The sequence below is a fragment of the Oncorhynchus kisutch genome, linkage group LG26, assembly GCF_002021735.2.
Source record: "Oncorhynchus kisutch isolate 150728-3 linkage group LG26, Okis_V2, whole genome shotgun sequence".
Lineage (NCBI taxonomy): Eukaryota > Metazoa > Chordata > Actinopteri > Salmoniformes > Salmonidae > Oncorhynchus > Oncorhynchus kisutch.
In genome coordinates, this window is record NC_034199.2 from 42,570,772 (window position 1) to 42,593,613 (window position 22,842).

Here is a 22,842-nt window from a genome sequence, read left to right on the forward strand (position 1 = left end):
GGAGCTAACGTATTATGTGTTACATGAATACACTTTTCAACGATTGTTACGCTGAGTGAATAGCATGTTTAAATTGCCATGTTGACAACAGACTTGATACATCAGACCAAACGAAAGTCGACATCTACTGTAGGGAGTGTGCATTAAGTCTTAATAATCTGATTGGATAATATCCCTCGTTAGTCTTAGAACACCTCAAGAATTATTTCGAATCTTTTCCAGAATGATAACAGAGGCAGATATGGTTTGCACTGTTCTGGCTACATGTCCTGTGTAGTGCAACTGGAGATGGCGTTTGGATGAACACTCCCTAAGTATTGTGCAGCTGTTCAAATTCCTGTCCCGTTCTCTCATCGCTCTCCCTCATTCCACGCAACTGTAACTCTAGAGCCATGGATTTAATTCCCTATAGGCTCAAAATCCTCTCTGTTAAAGGGGCAATCTGCTATTGGTACATCCATTTTTGGACTTTAAAATTCATTATTGACCCATTGATTCTTGATAAATACAACTTACGAATGCCTCAAGAGCTTTGTTCAACAGTTGTACCACATCGGAACCCAAATATGAGCAATGTATTGTAAAGAAACTGTAAACCGTCAAAACATGGTTAAAACTATAATTTTGATCATCATTGTCAGTCCTTGGATCCATAGCTCTGTTTAATGAATTTGAGAGAGGTTCAAATGTTCCAGTCATATCCCTCAGCTGTTTACCAAAACAATAGTGGAGTGACCCTTTGTTATTGCTCCTTCATGTCAGTTTGAGCAAACCTTGCCCCCGAATCGATCCCAGGGTTTTGGACTACATAACTCCCATGATGCATGTGTTTCTGCTCGGTCCACAGCCTTAACAGTCAACGGCAGTCCTTCACAGACTACATTTTGGATAGTCAATGCCCTACCCCTTCTTCTCCTCCCTCTTCCTGTCTCCTCCCTCTAGCCTACCCTGGCCTAAATGAAACTTGGGAATCATTTGCTTGTTGCTGGGAGGGGCCTCTCGGTCCATTGGTTGAGCAGAAGAGATCATTAGTTAGGGGATTGAGTTTACAGGCACTGGGGGGAAAAAGTACAGTTCACATGCTGCACAACACACCCGGTTTTCAGGGCGAGATTTTAAAAAAGGAGTGTTGTCTACAGACAGTATTTGAGTGAACGGTAAAAGGTGAAAGATTGGTGAAGAGGGAGGACTGACTGACTTTAAATATTCTGTTGCTCTGTTCTGAAGAACAGTTTCTTCTTGGAGAGTGGAGTTAGAGAGTGTAGGCAGGAATTCTTGGAAACGTGGTGCTGTGCAGCTCTGGAAATTTGGTGAGTGCATGCTCCTTTTAAGGTCCTTTGTGAAAACTACTTCTAAAGTATGTTTTTTTCTTCTTCTCAGCATCTTAATGCTGTTAGAGGATCATTTGGACAGGGGCCGAGTGAGAACGGTCTGAGACGGCTCTTGACAGATGACGTGTTGTCATAATAAAAGAGCCGGTGAAGGCAGAGATATACTATACGGTGACATCATAGCTATTATTGAAGGAGGAAATGACGAGGCAACTTGTTGATTGGTTGTTTACTCACACAAGCTGCCATTTCCATTTGGAGGTTTGTGACATCCACAAGACTCTTTTCTCACCTCGACATTGGTCAAAGTGTGCCTGTGTCTCCACACATAAGACACTTCTGTTAAGTTATAATGGAGGCAGACAGTGGTATGTACAATAACCTACATAGGTCTATGCATCTATGATGCAGTAGTTTGCGTTTTTATGAAAACGAAAGTCAAACTGCCCTTTCAGCTCATGTGACAGTGCAGCTGGGTTTGACATCTGGTTCTCGTAGTGGCACCCAGTCAGCCGTTAGACACCAGACACTGAAAACGTTGTTCAAAATGACTTCTGTGGTAAATTAAGTTCAGAATTTATGCTTGGCTCCTACAAGAGACCCTGGAGTCAAAACATGTTGATTGTTTACTAACATTGGTTGGGTACTGCAAGACTCTCCAAGACACAGAAGTTCTGAGATAAAATGATCCAGGACATTCAGTCCCAATCAAGTTGATTACTGTTACTGACATTTTCTGTGTAACCATGGTGATGTCAGAGCATCACACCTGCCGTGCGTGCTGAACCTAATGTTCTGTAGTCGCATCCGCTCTTACTTTCAAAGCACAAAGGCCAAAATATTAGACCCTTAGACACATTTATTATTCCTTTGAACAGAGGAAGCTTGATCACACAGAAGATCGTCTATTGTGACATAAGAGAGGCTGACTGAGTAACATAGGAAGAGCAGTAGACAGGACAGACAGGAGAGACAGGAGAGACGGCAGACAGGGGAGACGGCAGACAGGACAGACAGGAGAGACGGCAGACAGGACAGACAGGGGAAACAGCAGACAGGACAGACAGGGGAGACGGTAGACAGGGCAAACAGCAGGCAGGACAGACAGGGGAGACGGTAGACAGGACAGACAGCAGGCAGGACAGACAGGGGAGACGGCAGACAGAACAGACAGCAGACAGACAGGGGAGACAGGGGTCGGCAGACAAGACAGACCGGGGAGACGGCAGACAGGACAGACAGGGGAGACTGCAGACAGGACAGACAGGACAAACAGACAGGACAGACAGGACAGACAGGGGAGACAGCAGACAGACAGGAGTCGGCAGACAAGACAGACCGGGGAGACGGCAGACAGGACAGACAGAAGACAGACAGGAGAGACGGCAGACAGGGGGGACGGCAGACAGGACAGACGGCAGACAGGGGAGACGGCAGACAGGACAGACAGGGGAGACGGCAGACAGGGGAGACAGCCGACAGGGGAGACAGGGGAGACGGCAGACAGGACAGACAGGGGAGACGGCAGACAGGACAGACAGGGGAGACGGCAGACAGGACAGACAGGGGAGAAGGCAGACAGGACAGACAGGGGAGACGGCAGACAGGACAGACAGGAGAGACGGCAGACAGGGGAGACAGCAGACAGGACAGACAGGGGAGACGGCAGACAGGAGAAACAGGGGAGACAGTAGACCGGACAGACAGGGGAGATGACAGACAGGAGAAACGGGGGAGACAGCAGACAGGACAGACAGGGTGATGGCAGACAGGACAGACAGGGGAGACGGCAGACAGGACAGACAGGACAGACAGGACAGACAGGGGAGACAGCAGACAGACAGGAGTCAGCATACAAGACAGACCGGGGAGACGGCAGACAGGACAGACAGCAGACAGACAGAAGATGGCAGACAGAACAGACAGGGGAGACGGCAGACAGGACAGACAGGGGAGACGGCAGACAGTACAGACAGGGGAGACGGCAGACAGGATTGACAGCAGACAGACAGGACAGACAGGGGAGACGACAGACAGGACTGACAGGAGAGACGGCAGACAGGACAGACAGCAGACAGACAGTGGAGATGGCAGACAGGACAGACAGGAGAGACAGCAGACAGGACAGACAGGAGAGACGGCAGACAGGACAGACAGCAGACAGGACAGACAGGGGAGACGGCAGACAGGACAGACAGGAGAGACGGCAGACAGGACAGACAGGGGAGACGGCAGACAGGACAGACAGGGGAGACGGCAGACAGGACAGACAGGAGAGACGGCAGACAGGGGGGACGGCAGACAGGACAGACAGGGGAGACGGCAGACAGGGGAGACAGCCGACAGGACAGACAGGGGAGACGGCAGACAGGACAGACAGGAGAGACGGCAGACAGGGGAGACAGCAGACAGGACAGACGGGGGAGACGGCAGACAGGGGAGACAGCAGACAGGAGAAACAGGGGAGACAGCAGACAGGGGAGACAGGGGAGACAGCAGACCAGACAGACAGGGGAGATGACAGACAGGAGAAATGGGGGAGACAGCAGACAGGACAGACAGGGTGATGGCAGACAGGACAGACAGGGGAGACGGCAGACAGGGGAGACAGGGGAGACAGCAGACAGGGGAGACAGGGGAGACAGCAGACAGGACAGACAGGAGAGACAGCAGACAGGACAGACAGGGGAGACGGGGGAGACAGCAGACAGGACTGACAGGGGAGACGGGGGAGATGACAGACAGGACAGACAGGAGAGACGACAGACAGGACAGACAGGGGAGACGACAGACAGGACAGACAGGAGAGACGACAGACAGGACAGACAGGGGAGACGGCAGACAGGACAGACCGGGGTGAGGGGGGTAAGTGGAGAGTTATTCAGCTCTCAAGAGTAAACTGTATATCTGACTGTTTGACTGTGATAAGGCTGGGCTCCATGCTTCCTCAAAGCTGCACTTCCTCTGTTTGTTAGAAAGGTGTTGGGTCAGCAGCAGGCTGCAGATACAGGGAAGCAGAGGGAGGGAGGAGGGATTATGGACTACGTCCAAGGGAATGGAATAGGATAGGTAGCCTCAGATTCTTGGTGAGCCACGACCCACTGTGATTTGATTGACAGTGTGGAGTGAGATACTTGCAAAACTTCTTAGATATTGTCTATTTAGAAATGAGAGGTGTGTGTGTGTGTGTGTGTGTGTGTGTGTGTGTGTGTGTGTGTGTGTGTGTGTGTGTGTGTGTGTGTGTGTGTGTGTGTGTGTGTGTGTGTGTGTGTGTGTGTGTGTGTGTATATATATGTTCAGTAGAAGTTTATTTCACCTATACCAAACAGGCTAAGAGGGATTGAGAGATTAATATACTATTTCCTCTGACTTCCATGCTTATAGAGATTTGATACAGAGAACCGAGTAACACCCCTACACTCCTCCTTCAGGATCCCCCTTTACCCTCCAAATTCCATCTCTCTATTGCTCTCTCTCTCTTTCTGCTTCTCTTCCTCTCCCTGTCAGCTGTCCCACTCAATCCCCCTCTCCTGACGTCCTGCCTGACACCCTCTCTGCTCGACATGGAGAACTCCACGGCTGTGGCCTTTAACGCGACCCCGGACCAAGCGAAACCAGAAGCCATGACACAACTCATGCCAACCAGTGAGTATTCTTCCACGGTCAGGTCTGGTACCGTTGAACCACCACACACCACAACACTCTTTACCTGTCTGAGCTGCCTGGTGGCCTGGGTCTTGCAGATCAGAATAATCCCTAAGCATGCGTGACATTCCACAATGACTGACTGCTGTGTCATCCTCTGCTGCTGCACTGTAAAACACAAGGGAGAAGAGTTTGGAGTAGAAGTACTGAAACAGACTCGCTGTACTGTAAATCCTGACAACCCCCAATACTCCACATTGTAAAGCACATGACCACTGACCTTGTTGACCCCTGAGAGAGCGAACTCCTGAAGCATAACATGTATCCAACACGTGGTGGTCCAAGAGGCATGTTGAGTGCTGCTCGTATAACTGGGAGGTCAGGAGTGTTGCAATCAAGAAAGAAAAAAAGAAAGAAAAATGACCGACAGCAAGCAGCTGTTTTATTTGACTCTGTTTTGTTCAGTTGAATTTGACAGGGGTTTTTTGCTTCATTTTTTTTACTCCACCCATGTGTTTCCTGTCAAGAGCTGCCTTGTAAAGTGGCCAAACATTGACAGAGCAGGAAGAAGAATGATACAATTGTTAAACTGAATTAATCATTGAATATGCTTTGACAGACAGGTTGCCACCTGCTATCAGACCAAATAGATGCTGGAGGTGTATGGTTATGTATAGAAAAATACCTGAGGCACATAAATATGGGGGAAAAGGAGGTAGATGCTTGTCTGTTAGAAATGCTTTCACTTTTCAAAGTCAGGGGGAGACTCCAGCTATGCTATCCCTTGTGCATGCTACTGTTGTCTCCTCGGGTGTCGGGGAGAGGGAGCAGCCAGGCGATATGACAGGTGTGAATATAGACCTTCTCAGATCCCCGGGCCCTGGCCTGACAGCAAGGGACCCATTGCCAGAGAGGCAACTAGAAACCTGCAGGATAAAAACAGCTCTCACAACCAGGCACTTTAACACTGCTGTTTAATGGGACTTTTATCTCTGATTTAACAAGGCGCAATCGCATCATGAGAAAAAATGTACACTCTCATTAGTGATGCAATGACAAACAATCAGTTAATCTGACTAGATATGAGAAGCAAAGCAAATTTCTCAGGCTTGTACCCTAGCATCCCTGGCTGAAAATGTAGTAGCCAGTTACCGTGTATATCCATCTCTGTGGGTTTCAGGATAAATGGTGGAACCACAAAGGGAGGCTGTGATTGGAATGTGGAGAACACTACAACGTCCGCCATTGGCTTTAGTTAGTGTCTCTCCAGCCAGTGCTTAGATCCCGTTTTCTCTCCATACATCGTACTCTCAAACATTTAAGGTAATAATGTAATAGCAAGTCTTATCACACAATACACCTGTAGGCTACACAATGACAGAGGCAGCTATAGGCCAAGGAGAGAGGGAAGCAAGCGCCTTTAGAATTTATAAATCGGTCTTTCAGGACCTGACTGTTCCTATTTTCTGTTGATGCATTTTTTTTAAACTTCATTTTGGTAGCAGAGTCTTCCGATACATTACATGATTTACCTGTGCACAACTTATTATTTCTCCTTGTAACAGATTCATTTTACTCAGCACCCCCCCCCCCAAAAAAAAAATCTGTTAAATAATATTTGAAGGTTTTAAGATTTAATTTGATATTGTGCAGTAACTGACAGGAAGTCAGTGCAGTAACTACTGACAGGAAGTCAGTGCAGTAACTACTGACAGGAAGTCAGTGCAGTAACTACTGACAGGAAGTCAGTGCAGTAACTACTGACAGGAAGTCAGTGCAGTAACTACTGACAGGAAGTCAGTGCAGTAACTACTGACAGGAAGTTGAAGCAAAAAAGAGGTCCGGTTATTTCAGAATCCATGGGAAAAAGACCCAACTTTAGAGACTCACTTTTGAGTGAGGATGAGCACCTCCCTCTGTGAAATGATCATGATTAAGCATAAAATGTGCCATCAAGCTTGGCTGCTGATGTTCCTAAAGTGCTATGGGGCCAATGTTAATGTTAATTGACAATTACATGCCACCATGCCTACAGGTTGAATCATTCCCTACCTATAGCACAGGGCAAAGTTTGTGAACCTCAAATAAAGTAGATGTGTGTGTGGAAGTCATAACATTGCATTGGAGTCATCCTTGTGTAGTGATGTATCCTTCTCCGTACGACTGCAATATGACCTTGTAGGGGACATCTTGTTGCTGAGGTCAAATAAACAACTGGCAGAGTGAGGCATTCTGTTGTTTGTTTTTTACATAAGGCTTTGAGTTTATAACTCCCTGACTGCACACACAACCCTGAATACAAGGTTGATTTAACCACACACGTCTATATGTATGCAGGACTGTTAACGATCCATTTGCTCAACGAGCACCAAATGTGGGCCAGGACACATTGAATAGGTGTTGAAGAATAATGATCTGTTTGCAACCAGCTGGAAGTAGTTGTACAAAAGCAGTGTCTGTGAAGCAGCCGGTGCCTGATGTTTTTTGTTTGCAGAAACAGCTCTGCTGGCTGTCACTCAGCTGGTCCGGTGGCTGTCACTCAGCTGGTCCGGTGGCTGACAGTCAGCTGGTCCGGTGGCTGTCAGTCAGCTGGTCCGGTGGCTGACAGTCAGCTGGTCCGGTGGCTGTCACTCAGCTGGTCCGGTGGCTGACAGTCAGCTGGTCCGGTGGCTGTCAGTCAGCTGGTCCGGTGGCTGACAGTCAGCTGGTCCGGTGGCTGACAGTCAGCTGGTCCGGTGGCTGACAGTCAGCTGGTCCGGTGGCTGACAGTCAGCTGGTCCGGTGGCTGACAGTCAGCTAGTCCGGTGGCTGACAGTCAGCTGGTCCGGTGGCTGACAGTCAGCTGGTCCTGGTGGCTGACAGTCAGCTGGTCCGGTGGCTGACAGTCAGCTGGTCCGGTGGCTGACAGTCAGCTGGTCCGGTGGCTGACAGTCAGCTAGTCCGGTGGCTGACAGTCAGCTGGTCCGGTGGCTGACAGTCAGCTGGTCCGATGGCTGTCAGTCAGCTGGTCCGGTGGCTGACAGTCAGCTGGTCCGGTGGCTGACAGTCAGCTGGTCCGGTGGCTGACAGTCAGCTGGTCCGGTGGCTGACAGTCAGCTAGTCCGGTGGCTGTCAGTCAGCTGGTCCGGTGGCTGACAGTCAGCTGGTCCGGTGGCTGACAGTCAGCTGGTCCAGTGGCTGTCAGTCAGCTGGTCCGGTGGCTGTCAGTCAGCTGGCTGTGGAGGCTATATACAGGGGGTACCGGTACAGAGTCAATGTGGAGGCTATATACAGGGGGTACCTGTACAGAGTCAATGTGGAGGCTATATACAGGGGGTACCGGTACAGAGTCAATGTGGAGGCTATATACAGGGGGTACCGGTACAGAGTCAATGTGGAGGCTATATACAGGGGGTACCGGTACAGAGTCAATGTGGAGGCTATATACAGGGTGTACCTGTACAGAGTCAATGTGGAGGCTATATACAGGGGGTACCGGTACAGAGTCAATGTGCGGGTGTACAGGTTAGTCGAGGTAATTTGTACATGTAGGTAGGGGTAAAGTGACTATGCATAGTTGAGCAAATATTAATGTCAGTGTAAATAGTCCGGGCGGCCCTTTGATTAATTGTTCAGCAGTCTTGTGGCTTGGGGGTAGAAGCTGTCAAGGAGCCTTTTGGACCTAAACTTGTCTGGCGATCCAGTTCTGCTTGGCGTGCAGTAGCAGAGAGAACAGTCTATGACTTGGGTGACTGGAGTCTTTGACAATTTTCTGGGTCTTCCTCTGACACCGTCTAGTATACAGGTCCTGGATGGCAGGAAGCTTGGACCCAGTGATGTACTGGGCTGTACTCACTACCCTCTGTCGCACCTTGCGGTCGGAGGCCAATCAGTTACCATACCAGGCTGTGATGCAACCGGTCAGGATGCTCTCGATGGTGCAGCTGTGGAACTTTTTGAGGATCTGGGGACTCATGCCAAATCTTTTCAGTCTCCTGAGGGGGAAAAGGTGTTGTCATGCCCTCTTCACAACTGTCTTGGTGTGTTTGAACCATAATAGTTGTTGGTGGTGTGGACACCAAGGAACTTGAAACTCTCGACCCACTTCACTACAGCCCCATCGATGTGAATGGGGGCATGTTTGGCCCTCCTTCTCCTGTCGTCTACGATCATCTCCTTTGTCTTGCTCATGTTGAGGGAGAGGTTTATGTCCTGGCACCACACTGCCAGGTCTCTGACCTCCACCCTATAGGCTGTCTCAGTTGTCTGTGATCAGGCCTACCACTGTTGTGTCATTAACAAACTTAAAGAGGGTGTTGGAGTTGTGCTTGTGCTTTACAGGAGGGGACTAAGCACGCACCCGAGGGTGCCCTTGTTCAGGATCAGCGTGGCAGATGTGTTGTTAACTACACTTACCACCTGGGGGTGGTCCATCAGGAAGTCCAGGATCCATTTGCAGAGGGAGGTGTTTAGTCCAAGGATCCTTAGCTTAGTGAGGATTTTTGTGTTAAACGCTGAGCTGTAGTCAATGAAAAGCATTCTCACATAGGTGTTCCTTTTGTCCAGGTGGAAAAGGGCAGTGTGGAGTGCGATTGAGAATGCATCATCTGTGGAGGTATGCAAATGGGTGTGGGTCTAGGGTTTCCGGGATGGTTTTGGTGTGAGCCATGACCAGTCTTTCAAAGCCCTTCATGGCTACCAACATGAGTGCTACGGGGTGGTAGTGATTTAGGCAAGTTACCTTTGTTTTCTTTGGCACAGGGACTATGGTGGTCTAATTGAAACCTGTAGGCATTACTGACTCAGTCAGGGAGAGGTTGAAAATGTCAGTGAATATACAGTGCCTTGCGAAAGTATTCGGCCCCCTTGAACTTTGCGACCTTTTGCCACATTTCATGCTTCAAACATAAAGATATAAAATTGTATTTTTTTTGTGAAGAATCAACAACAAGTGGGACACAATCATGAAGTGGAACGACATTTATTGGATATTTCAAACTTTCTTAACAAATCAAAAACTGAAAAATTGGGCGTGCAAAATTATTCAGCCCCTTTACTTTCGTTCAAGGGGGCTGAATACTTTCGCAAGGCACTGTACTTACCAGTTGGTCTGTGCATGCTCTGAGTACACGTCCTGGTAATCCATCTGTCCCCGTAGCAGCAACATTATGTACAAAATAAGTTAAACAATGTGAAAAAGCACAGTTGGTTTGGAGGCCCTAAAACGGCAGCCATCATTTTCCCCAGACATGGAGATAGAGCTATACCCCCGAACACTAACCCCCGTACACTAACCTCTGTTGTAGTTCAGAGACCTTTATGTGGCATCTCAGACAGTAAGGAAAGGACACAGAAAAATGGAGACTCTCCATTTTTAGCATGAAAGCATGTGTCTCAAAGGAGCTGAGAGATGACAGCAGAGCGGACCTTGAATTGTTTGGGCTGCTGGAGCAGTGCGTTCAGCCGTGGTGCTAGCGAGGGAGATTTTCCCCTTCCTCTACTTTGACCTTCAGGGTTTTTACTGTAGAAAAACCTAAGTTCCAAAGGCTGGGCCTAATATAGTTTAAGAGGTCATACAATAAGTTTTGTAGTGAATCATATGTTGATGACATAAAGAATATTTGCTGGTCTGTAATGAGGAGCAACCAGACGCTGCACTTGACACATCTATGAAATTGCTTATTCCAGTTACTAATAAGCATTGTAGCAAGATCAAAGGTGTGGGGTTACACATCACCAAGTTCAATAACCAAATAGGCACCAGTAGCACAAATAGGATGCAAAGGGGAAGTTTATTAGCTATGTTCATACATGGGGAAGAAGGGGGAATTCACCAATCACCTCACAGTCCACAAGCCATTCTCTTTGTCTGTGCCGTTTTCCAGGGGTCCAACAGTCCAGGTCACAACGGGCAATCACACAGATTTCATTCTCTTTTCTCTCACTCTTCACACCGCTCTTGTTTCTCTCACTCTTCACACCGCTCTTGTTTCTCTCACTCTTCACACCGCTCTTGTTTCTCTCACTCTTCACACCGCTCTTGTTTCTCTCACACTTCACACCGCTCTTGTTTCTCTCACACTTCACACCGCTCTTGTTTCTCTCACACTTCACACCGCTCTTGTTTCTCTCACTCTTCACACCGCTCTTGTTTCTCTCACACTTCACACCGCTCTTGTTTCTCTCACACTTCACACCGCTCTTGTTTCTCTCACACTTCACACCGCTCTTGTTTCTCTCACACTTCACACCGCTCTTGTTTCTCTCACTCTTCACACCGCTCTTGTTTCTCTCACACTTCACACCGCTCTTGTTTCTCTCACTCTTCACACCGCTCTTGTTTCTCTCACTCTTCACACCGCTCTTGTTTCTCTCACTCTTCACACCGCTCTTGTTTCTCTCACTCTTCACACCGCTCTTGTTTCTCTCACTCTTCACACCGCTCTTGTTTCTCTCACTCTTCATACCGCTCTTGTTTCTCTCACCTCCTCTGCCCCTTTATGCAGGCTGCTTCCTCCTTTATCCCCAAGCACTCCCTGGCATAATTAATGACTCACAGCCTTTCCTCGTTTGGACAGGAAATCCATATAAGGCCCGGGGGCGGAGCCAGCTACCTGCAAGATATCGCTTAATTACCACTCCCCTCACCTCTCCCTGCCGTCTGCCACAGCATGCACTAATTAAGAAAATGACTGTAAAAACGATTAAATCTCCTTGAGTAATTGAAACATTTTATGGTAGAGAGGGATGAGACAAAAGGTATGACAAATAAGTCTGATAAAAATAAACAAATACAAATACAAAGCAAATAAATACAAATACTCTACTTTCAAACGAAAGAAGACAGGTGAAAAGAGGGAGAGAGAGAGTGAGAAAGGAGATGAGAGAGCGAGAGGGAGAAAGAGTGTGGGAGAGGAGAGGGGGAGAGAGAGAGAGAGTGAGAGTGTGAGAGAAAGAGAGTGAGAGAATTAGGCAGACAAAGATAGAGAATCAGAGAGTAACAGAGGGGAACAGTGCAGGCGAGGCTGAGAGAAAGCAGTGTTGTAAAGTACTTTAATTGACTTATTATATTTTTTACTTTTACTTCACTACATTCCAAGAGAAAATAATCTACTTTTTACTCCACACATTTCCCTGACACCCAAAAGTACTCCTTACATTTTGAATACTTAGCAAGACAGGAAAAAATTCCAGTTTACGTACTTTTGAAGAGAACACGTGGTCATCCCTACTGCCTCTGATCAGGCTGACTCACTAAACTCAAATGCATAATTTGTAAATGATGTCTGAGTGTTGGAGTGTGCCCCTGGCTATCCGTACATTTTTAAAACAAAATGGTGCTGTCTACATTGCTTCATTTAAGGAATTTTAAGTTATTTATACTTTTACTTTTGCTTTTTCTTTTGAGTATATTTTAACAATTATACTTACTTTTGATACTTGAGTATATTTAAAACCAAATACTTTTAGACTTTTACTCAAGTAGTTTTTTAAACTTTCTATTAAGGTATCAATATTTTTACTCAGATATCACAATTTGGTACTTTTTCCACCACGAGAGTGCTGCAGAGATATATAGTTGAAGTCGGAAGTTTACATACACTTAGGTTGGAGTTATTAAAACTCTTGTTTCAACCACTCCACAAATGTCTTGTTAAAACCTCTTTGGGCTAGGCGTGCCGCTAGTGCCCCAGCTCGACAACATCTGGTGAAATTACAGAGTGCAAAATTCAAAATACAAAAATCGTAATATTAAACATTTGTGAAAATACAAATGTCATACATTGTTTAAAAGTTGAACTTCGTGTTACTCAAACCACTTTGTCAGATTTCAAAAAGGCTTGAAGGTGAAAGCGATTATCTGAGGACAGCGCATACACCAGCATTAAAAACATCTTCCAAACCAGCAGAGGCGTCACAAAAATCAGAAATAGCGATAAAATAAATCACTTACCTTTTGAAGATCTTCCTCTGTTTGCAATCCCAAGGGTCCCAGCTATACAACAAATGGTTGTTTTGTTCAATAAAGTCCTTCTTTATATCCCCAAAAAGTTAGTTTAGTTGGCGAGTTTGATTCAGTAATCCACCCGTTCCACTCGTTCAACATACAGACAAAGGAATCCCAAAAGTTACCAATAAACTTTGTTCAAACAAGTCAAATATCGTTACTAATCAATCCTCAGGTACCCTAATATGTAAATAAATGATAACATTTCAGATGGAATGTAGTATGTCTTATTTGTGCATGACACAAGTCATTTTTCCAACAATTGTTTACAGACAGATGATTTCACTTATAATTCAATATATCACAATTACAGTGGGTCAGAAGTTGACATACACTAAGTTGACTGTGCCTTTAACCAGCTTGGAAATTTCCAGAAAAGGATGTCATGGCTTTAGAAGCTTCTGATAGGCTAATTGACATCCTTTGAGTCAATTGGAGGTGTACCTGTGGATGTATTTCAAGGCCTACCTTCAAACTCAGTTCCTCTTTGCTTGACATCATGGGAAAATCTAAAGAAATCAGCCCAAGACCTCAGGAAACAGAATTGTAGACCTCCACAAGTCTGGTTCATCCTTGGGAGCAATTTCCAAACGGCTGAAGGTACCACGCTCATCTGTACAAACAATATTATGCAAGTATATACACCATGGGACCATGCAGCCGTCATACCGCTCAGGAAGTGCGAAAAGTGCAAATCAATCCCAAAACAACAACAAAGGACCTTGTGAAGATGCTGGAGGAAAACAGGTACAAAAATATCTATATCCACAGTAAAAATAAATCCTATATCGACATAACCTGAAAGGCTGCCCAGCAAGGAAGAAGCCACTGCTCCAAAACCGCCATAAAATAGCCAGACTACGGTTTGCAACTGCACATGGTGACAAAGATCGTACTTTTTGGAGAAGTGTCCTCTGGTCTGATGAATGTCACGAGTCCGACCGAGGGTGGCTTCCCTTTCCGGTCGGGTGGCGCTTGTCGTCACCGGCCTATTAGCTGCCACTGATTGTCTTTCCTCCCCCTCCTTGTGTGTTTATTGGTAGCACCTGTTTGTGATGATTAGTTGGGCTTCTTTAGACAGCCGGCCCGCCTGTTTGTTGTGCGGGATTATTCATTGTAACCTTCGGCTCTGTAGTAGAGGAACGTGTTAGTTCCTGGTTGTGCATTTTTCAGTTATACATTTTTGTGTTTGGGGCCCTTATTATTGTGAGCACCCTGTGGTGCATTGGTGCAATTAAAGAGCACAGCATTGCACTCTCTGTCTCTTGCGTTTGACTCCACACCCACGACACCCGGAGCATTACAATGAAACAAAAATAGAACTGTTTGGCCATAATGAACAAAAGTGGGAGGCTTGCAAGCTGAAGAACACCATCCCAACCGTGAAGCACAAGGGTAGCTGCATCATGTTGTGGGGGTGCGTTGCTGCAGGAGGGATTGGTGCACTTCACAAAATAGATGGCATCATGAGGTGGGGGGAATGATGTGGATATATTGAAGCAACATCTCAAGACATCAGTCAGGAAGTTAAAGCTTGGTTGCAAATGGGTCTTCCAAATGGACAGTGACCCCAAGCATACTTCCAAAGTTGTGGCAAAATGGCTTAAGGACAACAAAGTCAAGGTTTTGGAGTGGCCATCACAAGCCCTGACCTCAATCCTACAGAACATGTGTAGGCAGAACTGAAAAAGCATGTGCGAGCAAGGAGGCCTACACACCTGACTCAGTTACACCAGATCTGTAAGGAGGAATGGGCCAAAATTCACCCAACCTATTTTGGGAAGCTTGTGGAAGGTTACCCGAAACGTTTGACCCAAGTTAAACAATTTTAAAGGCAATACTACCAAATACGAATTGAGTGTATGTAAACTTCTGACCTACTGGGAATGTGATGCTGAAATAAATAATTCTCTCTACTATTATTCTGACATTTCACATTCTTAAAATAAAGTTGTGATCCTAACTGACCTAAATGTCAGGAATTGAACTGAGTTTAAATGTATTTGGCTGAGGTGTATGTAAACTTCCGACTTCAACTGTAGGTAACTGCCAAAATAAGGGAAACGTGAGTAAATTTCGGATACACAGTGGTGTCCCATCCCTCCGATAGAGTTCCAGACACTTGTAGAATCTATGGCAAGGATCATTGAAGCTGTTCTGATTGCTTGTGATGGCCCAACACCCTATTAAGACACTTTACTGTATTTTGGAGTTTCCTTTATTTAGCTGTAGATTGAGGCTTGGATGTATGGGGTAGTTGGAGAAATCAATAACATAATAAATTAATATAACTGGAGTAAAAGTAAACAGTAAATAACCCTTCCTATCTTCTTGGAGCAGGATGTTGGCTTTGGAACCGCAGGGGGTGGAGGTATTTGTCCAAAAGGGAATTGAGGAGAGATGGGGGAGTTCTAACCCAGTGTCGCGAGACGGGAGAGACCCAACAACAATCCCAGAGAGGCATCTCTGTAGTGTCTGTTTATCTTAGCCCCCCCAGAGTCTCCTCCCCCATCCCCCCAATCCCATCAGCTCAATGCTCCTGAGATAACAGGACAGATGTGCTGCCCCCAGCAGCACCAACTACCTCACACTCTCCCTCTCTGCCTCACGCTGCTGCTAGCTTCACACCAGGGAGAGCCAATCAGGGGCCTGGCAGGGAGGCTGGATGCTGGTCCTGGAGGATAGCTGTCCACTAAGTTTCCAATTCCCTTGGAGTGTCCGTCTGCCAGGATCTGGAGACAGGAGAGGTGTTTAATTGATTCCAGCCATGGTAAAAAGAGACAACTCTGAGATGTTTATAGCACTCCCATGCAGTGTCAATCCCACTGCGAAGTCACACACATCACTATCTAAACACAAACTAAATGTTATTAGTTATAACTAAAAGTATATATATATTTCAATTAATCAAATGAAAAGGGTTCTCCACGGGTGCAGAGTTGAGAAACAGTTAAATAGGTCTAAACCATGGCAGCAAACTTTCAAGGCTTTTCTCTGAAAAAGCAAAAGCCTTTGCCAGGCACTGAACCTATCTGCCACGGTCTAGACAGTTCTGTTTATCTATTTATCTGTCTCAGTCTCTCTCCCTGATTCACTGGTCTGTCTGTTTGTGTCTACAATAGTTAGCCCGGCAGAGAACAAACCTCTTTACACATCCCCATAGGCGGTAAGGCAACGTGGAGCACGGGACAAGGCACCATCTGTCCTTAATCAGCTTCAACCATGCCTGAAGCAAGTCATCTGATCCTGTCATAAGATTTCATAGCCATTAAAAAACTGGCACAGACCCTTCCCAATCCCCCTTTACCTGGTCCGCAATGGTACAACTGCTGCCTTTACACGACAAGGCAAGGAAGAACAGAAAACGGGAAAAGGGAAAGCAGTGTTCTACAGTTGCCAGTGCCATATGGTGGGAAGCGATAGTCTCCATTTTATATTCCAGACAGATATGACCCTCCAAGGCAGCCAGTAAAGAGAGGGATGAGATCTCTGCAAACAAGGAAGAAAGAGGAGAAAGACACAGGAAAGGGTGTGGACGTTTAGCGCCTTCAGAAAGGATTCACACGCCTCGACTTTTTCCACATTTTGTTGTGTTACAGCCTGATTTAAAATGGATTACGTTTAGATTTTTGGTCACTGGCCAACACACAATACCCCATAATGTCAAAGTGGAATAATATTTTTCAAAACGTTACAAATTAATTACTAATTAAAAGCTGAAATGTCTTGATTCAATAAGTATTCAACCACATTGTTATGGCAAGCCTAAATAAGTTCAGGAGTAAATATTTTCTTAACAAGTCACATTATTTAATTTTTTATAAACATTTTATTTCACCTTTATTTGACCAGGTAGACCAGTTGAGAACATAATTTACAACTGCAACCTGGCCAAGATAAAGCAAAGCAGTGTGACGCAAACAACAACACAGAGTTACACATAAACAAACGTACAGTCAGTAACACAATAGAAAAATCTATGTACAGTGTGTGCAAATGTAGAAGAGTAGGGAGGTAAAGGCAATACATAGGCCATGGAGGTGAACTAATTACAATTTAGCATTAACACTGGAGTGATAGATGTGCAGAAGATGATGTGCAAGTAGAGATAATGGGGTGCAAAAGAGCAAGAGGATAAGTAACAATATGGGGATGAGGTAGTCTAGTGTGCTATTTACGATTGGCTGTTTACAGGTACAGCGATCGGTAAGCTGCTCTGACAGCTGATGCTTAAAGTTAGAGAGGGAGATATAAGACTCCAGCTTCAGTGATTTTTGCAATTAATTCCAGTCATTGGCAGCAGAGAACTGGAAGGACAGGCGGCCAACGGAAGTGTTGGGTTTACGGGTGACCAGTGAAATATACCTTCTGGAGCGTGTGCTACAGGTGGGTGTTGCTATGGTGACCAGTGAGCTAGGCTGGGCTTTCCCTAGCATAGACTTATAGATGACCTGGAGCCAGTGGGTTTGGCAACGATTATGATTTGAGGACCGGCCAATGAGAGCAAACAGGTCGCAGTGGTGGGTAGTTTATGGGGCTTTGGTGACAAAATGGATGGCACTGTAATAGACTACATCCAGTTTGCTGAGTAGAGTGATTCAGACTAACCAGACACCTAGGTATTTGTAGTTGTCCACATATTCTAAGTTCGAACTGTCCAGAGTAGTGATGCAAGTCGGGCGAGAGGGTGCGGGCAGCAATCGGTTGAAGAGCATGCACTTAGTTTTACTTGCATTTAAAAGCAGTTGGAGGTCACGGAAGGATTGTTTTATGGCATTGAAGCTCGTTTAGAGGTTTGTTAGAACAGTGTCCAAAGAAGGGCCAGAAATATACAGAAGGGTGTCGTCTGCGTAGAGGTGGATCAGAGAATCACCAGCAGCAAGAGCAACATCGTTGATATATATACAGAGAAAAGAGTCGGCCAGAGAATTGAACCCTGTGGCACCCCCATAGAGACTGCCAGAGGTCCAGACAACAGGCCTTCCAATTTGACACACTGAACTCCATCCCGAGTATACTCCAATGTCCAGTCTCTTGACAACAAGGTACATGAAACTCAAGCAAGGGTAGCCTTCCAGAGAGACATCAGAGATTGTAACATTCTTTGTTTCACGGAAACATGGCTCACTCGGGATACGTTTTCAGAGTCGGTACAGCCACCCGGTTTCTTCACGCATCGTGACAGAAACAAACATCGTTCTGGTAAGAAGAAGGGTGGGGGTATAAGCCTTATTATTAACGAGTCGTGGTGTGATCATAACAACATACAGGGACTCAAGTCCTTTTATTCACCTGACATAGAATTCCCTACGATCAAATGCCAACCGCATTATCTACCAAGAGAATTCTCTCCGATTATAATCAGAGCCGTGTTTATGGACATATTGAATAACTCCCTATCCCAGTCTGCTGTTCCCGCATGCTTCAAGATGCCACCATTGTTCCTGTTCCCAGGAAAGCTATGGTAAACTGAGATAAATGACTATTGCCCCATAGCACTCACTTCCGTCATCATGAAGTGCTTTGAGAGACTAGTCAAGGATCATATCACCTCCACACTACCTGACACCCTAGACCCACTCCAATTTGCTTACCGCCCCAATAGGTCCACAGATGACGCAATCGCAACCACACTGCACACTGCCCTAACCCACCTGGACAAGAGGAATACCTATGTGCGAATGCTGTTCATCGATTAGAGCTCAGCATTTAACACCATAGTACCCTCCAAACTTGTCATCAAGCTCGAGACCCTGGGTCTCGACCCCGACCCTGTGCAACTGGGTCCTAGACTTTCTGACGGGCCGCCCCCAGGTGGTGAGGGTAGGAGGAGGCTGAAGAAATTTGGCTTGTCACCAAAAACACTCACAAACTTTTACAGATGCACAATCGAGAGTACCCTGTCGGGCTGTGTCACCGCCTGGTACAGCAACTGCTCTGCCCATAACCGTAAGGCTTTCCAGAGGGTAGTGAGGTCTGCACAACGCATCTCCGGGGGCAAACTACTTGCCCCCCAAGTAGTTGCTGTACCAGGCCATAAAGATCATCAAGGACAACAACCACCCTAGCCACTGCCTGTTCACCCCGCTATCATCCAGAAGGCGAGGTCAGTACAGGTGCATCAAAGCAGGGACCGAGAGACTGAAAAACAACTTCTATCTCAAGGCCATCAGACTGTTAAACAGCCACCACTAACATTGAGTGGCTTCTGCCAACATACAGACTCAATCTCTAGCCACTTTAATAATTAATAATTGGATGTAATAATAAATGTATCACTAGTCACTTTTAAACAATGTCACTTTATATAATGTTTACATACCCTACATATCTCATTTCATATGTATATACTCTACTCTATACCATCTACTGCATCTTGCCATTTTGATGTAATGTATCACTAGCCACTTTAAACAATGCCACTTTTATATGTTTACATGTCATACATTACTCATCTCATATGTATATACTGTATTCTATACCATCTACTGCATCTGCCTATGCCGTTCGGCCATCACTCATCCATATATTTATATGTACATTTTCTTAATCATTCCATTACACTTGTGTGTATAAGTTAGTTGTTAGAATGTTAGATTACTTGTTAGATATTACTGCATGGTCGGAACTAGAAGCACAAGCATTTCATTTCACCCTGCATTAACATCTCCAACCATGTGTATGTGACCAATAACATTTGATTTGATTTGATAAGTAGTTTGTGAACCAGACGAGGCAGTCATTTGAGAAGCCAAGGCTGTTGAGTCTGCCGATAGGAATGCGGGGATTGACAGAGTCGAATGCCTTGGCCAGGTCGATGAAGACGGTTGCACAGTACTGTCTTTTATCGATGGCGGTTATGATATCGTTTTGGACCATGAGCGTGGCTGAGGTGCACCATTGACCAGGTCGGAAACCAGATTATATAGAGAAGGTGGAGAAGGTACGGTGGGATTCGAAATGGTCGGTGATCTGTTTGTTAACTTGGCTTTCGAAGATTTCAGAAAGCCAGGGCAGGATGGATATAATAGGTCTATAACAGTTTGGGTCTAGAGTGTCTCCCCCTTTGAAGAGGGGGATGACCGCGGCAGCTTTCCAATCTTTGGGGGAGGTTGAATAGGCTAGTAATAGGAGTTGCAACAATTTAGGCAGATCATTTTAGGAAGAGAGGGTCCAGATTGTCTAGCCAGCTGATTTGTAGGGATCCAGATTTTGCAGTTCTTTCAGAACATCAGCTGTCTGGATTTGGGTGAAGGAGAAGCGGGGGAGGGGGCTTGGGAAAGTTGCTGCATGGGGTGCTGAGATGTTGGCCAGGGTAGGAGTAGCCAGGTGGAAAGCATGGCCAGCCGTAGAAAAACGCTTATAGAATTTATCGATTATCGTTGAATTTATCGGTGGTGACAATGTTTCCTATCTGCAGTGCAGTGGGCAGCTGGGAGGAGGTGCTCTTATTCTCCATGGACTTCAGAGTGTCCCAAAACCTTTTGGAATTAGTGCTACAGGATGCAAATTTCTGTTTGAAAAAGCTAGCCTTTGCTTTCCTAACTGACTGAGTATATTGGTTCCTGACCTTCCTGAAAAGTTGCATATCACGGGGGCTATTCAATGCTAATGCAGAACGCCACAGGATGCTTTTTTTGCTGTTCCAGGGCAAACAAGTCTGGGGTGAACTAAGGGCTATATCTGTTCTTAGTTCTACATTTTTTGAATGGGGCATGTTTATTTAAGATGGTGAGGAAAGCACTTTTAAAGAGCAACCAAGCATCCTCTACTGACGGGATGAGGTCAATCTTAGGGACGGCAGGGTAGCCTAGTGGTTAGAGCGTTGGACTAGTAACCGGAAGGTTACTTCCAACCGGAAGTTCAAACCCTCGAGCTGACAAGGTACAAATCTTTTGTTCTGCCCCTGAACAGGCAGTTAACCCATTGTTCCTAGGCCGTCAATGAAAATAAGAATTTGTTCTTAACTGACTTGCCTAGTTAAATAAAGGTAAAATTAATTAAATTTAAATAAATATCCTTCCAGGATACCCGGGCCTTAGAAAGACCTGCTCGCTGAAGTGTTTTAGGGAGCGTTTCACAGCGATTTAGGGGTGGGCATTTGACCACGGACCAATTACGCACACAGGCAAAGAGGCAATGATCTCTGAGATCCTGGTTGAAGACAGCAGAGGAAGACATATATGAGACATATATGGTGTCCAGGGCACAGCTGGGAGCTGACAGGGTTCCATAACAAGCGGCAATGGTGAGAGACTTGTTTCTGGAAAGGTGGATTTTTAGAAGTAGAAGCTTGAATTGTTTTGGCACAGACCTGGATAGTATGACAGAACTCTGCAATAGATTGCAACTTACGCCCCTTTTGACAATTCTATCTTGTCGGAAAATGTTATAGTTAGGGATGGAAATATCATGATTTTTGGTGGCCTTCCTAAGCCAGGATTCAGACGCGGCTAGGACATCTGGAATGGCGGAGTGTGCTAAAGCAATGAATAAAACAAACTTAGGGAAGAGGCTTCTAATGTTAACATGCATGAAACCAAGGCTTTTACAGTTACAGAAGTCAATAAATGAGAGCGCCTGGAGGAATGGGAGTTGAGTTAGGGGCTGCAGGGCCTGGGTTAACCTCTACATCACCAGTGGAACAGAGGAGGAGTAGGATAAGGGTACGGCTATTAAGTTGCATGGCCTCTCACTCTGTGTGCAGTAATAGTGTTTAACATTACTTTGAATGACTACCTCATCTCTGTACCCCACACATACAATTATCTGTAAGGTCCTTCAGTCGAGCAGTGAATTTCAAACACAGATTCAACCACAAAGACCAGAGAGATTTTCTAATGCCTCACAAAGAAGGGCAAATAAAAAGCAGACATTGAATATCCGTTTGAGCATGGTGAAGTTATTAATGACACTTTGGATGGTGCATCACTACATCCAGTCACTACAAAGATACAGGAATCCTTCCTAACTCAGTTGTTGGAGAGGAAGGAAACTGCTCAGTGATTTTGCCATGAGGCCAATTGTGACTTCAAAACAGTTACAGAGTTTAATGGCTGTGATAGGAGAAAACTGAGGATGGATCTACAACATTGTAGTTACTCCACAATACTAACCTAATTGACAGAGATTAAAGAAGGAAGCCTGTACAGAATACACAATATTCTAAAACATGCATCCAGTTTGCAACAAGGCACTAAAGCAATATTGCAAAAGAAATTGGCAAATATCCCCCTCTTGAGAAGAAGTCAATGAAACACACATTGTTCAGCTTTCATTAACAACAGTTCTGAGACTAGAACAACTCAACAGGATAGAATATTTAATGACAGACAGGTTTACATAACGTTTTGGGTCGCCATGGTCTCAAACAATGTAAATGTTCAAAGTTCATGAACCCTAACGTTTCATTATTGTGTATATTTGCCTATTTTAGATTGTACAGTGCATGGTGCAGCCAGTGGCTGTTCTCCAAAATAACACAGATCCTTGTTATTGTTCATAAACCACTCTGTCTCTAAACATAATGCAACTACTTGCGTTCCTATAATTCACAGGGGGTAAGTTCTTCCTTACTGCTGCCAGTAACCCATTGCCTACAATTATTTCCCATCTGTGTGATTTCATAATGATGTAGTGTGGCACTGCTATTGAACCTGCAGGAGAGCACTGAGGTAATTGAAAGGATCTGGAGTGATTTAATTTGTCAAATATCAATCTTTTAGAAAATATCTGAGGCAATGTCTCCAGGTGACAGTGTCTGATTTAAGGCTAATAAGTGTCTCAACCGAGGGACATGTGTTAAGTTGGGTATGAATAGCCTACATTTCAGTTAACAACTGTGGGGGCTGGGAAAAGCTGTTGGCATAGCTGGGGGAT

At 45.6% G+C, this 22,842-nt stretch overlaps 1 protein-coding gene across 2 annotated transcripts in view; it reads left to right on the forward strand.

Annotated features, from left to right (window-relative positions):
* Positions 1-966: 966 nt before the first annotated feature.
* Positions 967-22,842, forward strand: part of LOC109870866 (glycophorin-C-like) — a 40,267-nt gene continuing 18,391 nt past the window's right edge. The window contains exons 1-2 of one of the 2 annotated variants that reach the window (XM_020461546.2): positions 967-1,310; positions 4,763-4,976. In XM_020461546.2, the coding sequence (XP_020317135.1) occupies positions 4,895-4,976 (82 nt within the window). In that variant the 5' untranslated portion in view covers positions 967-1,310; positions 4,763-4,894. The remainder of the gene's footprint in view (positions 1,311-4,762; positions 4,977-22,842) is intronic. The other variant, XM_020461547.2, reaches the window with a different exon arrangement.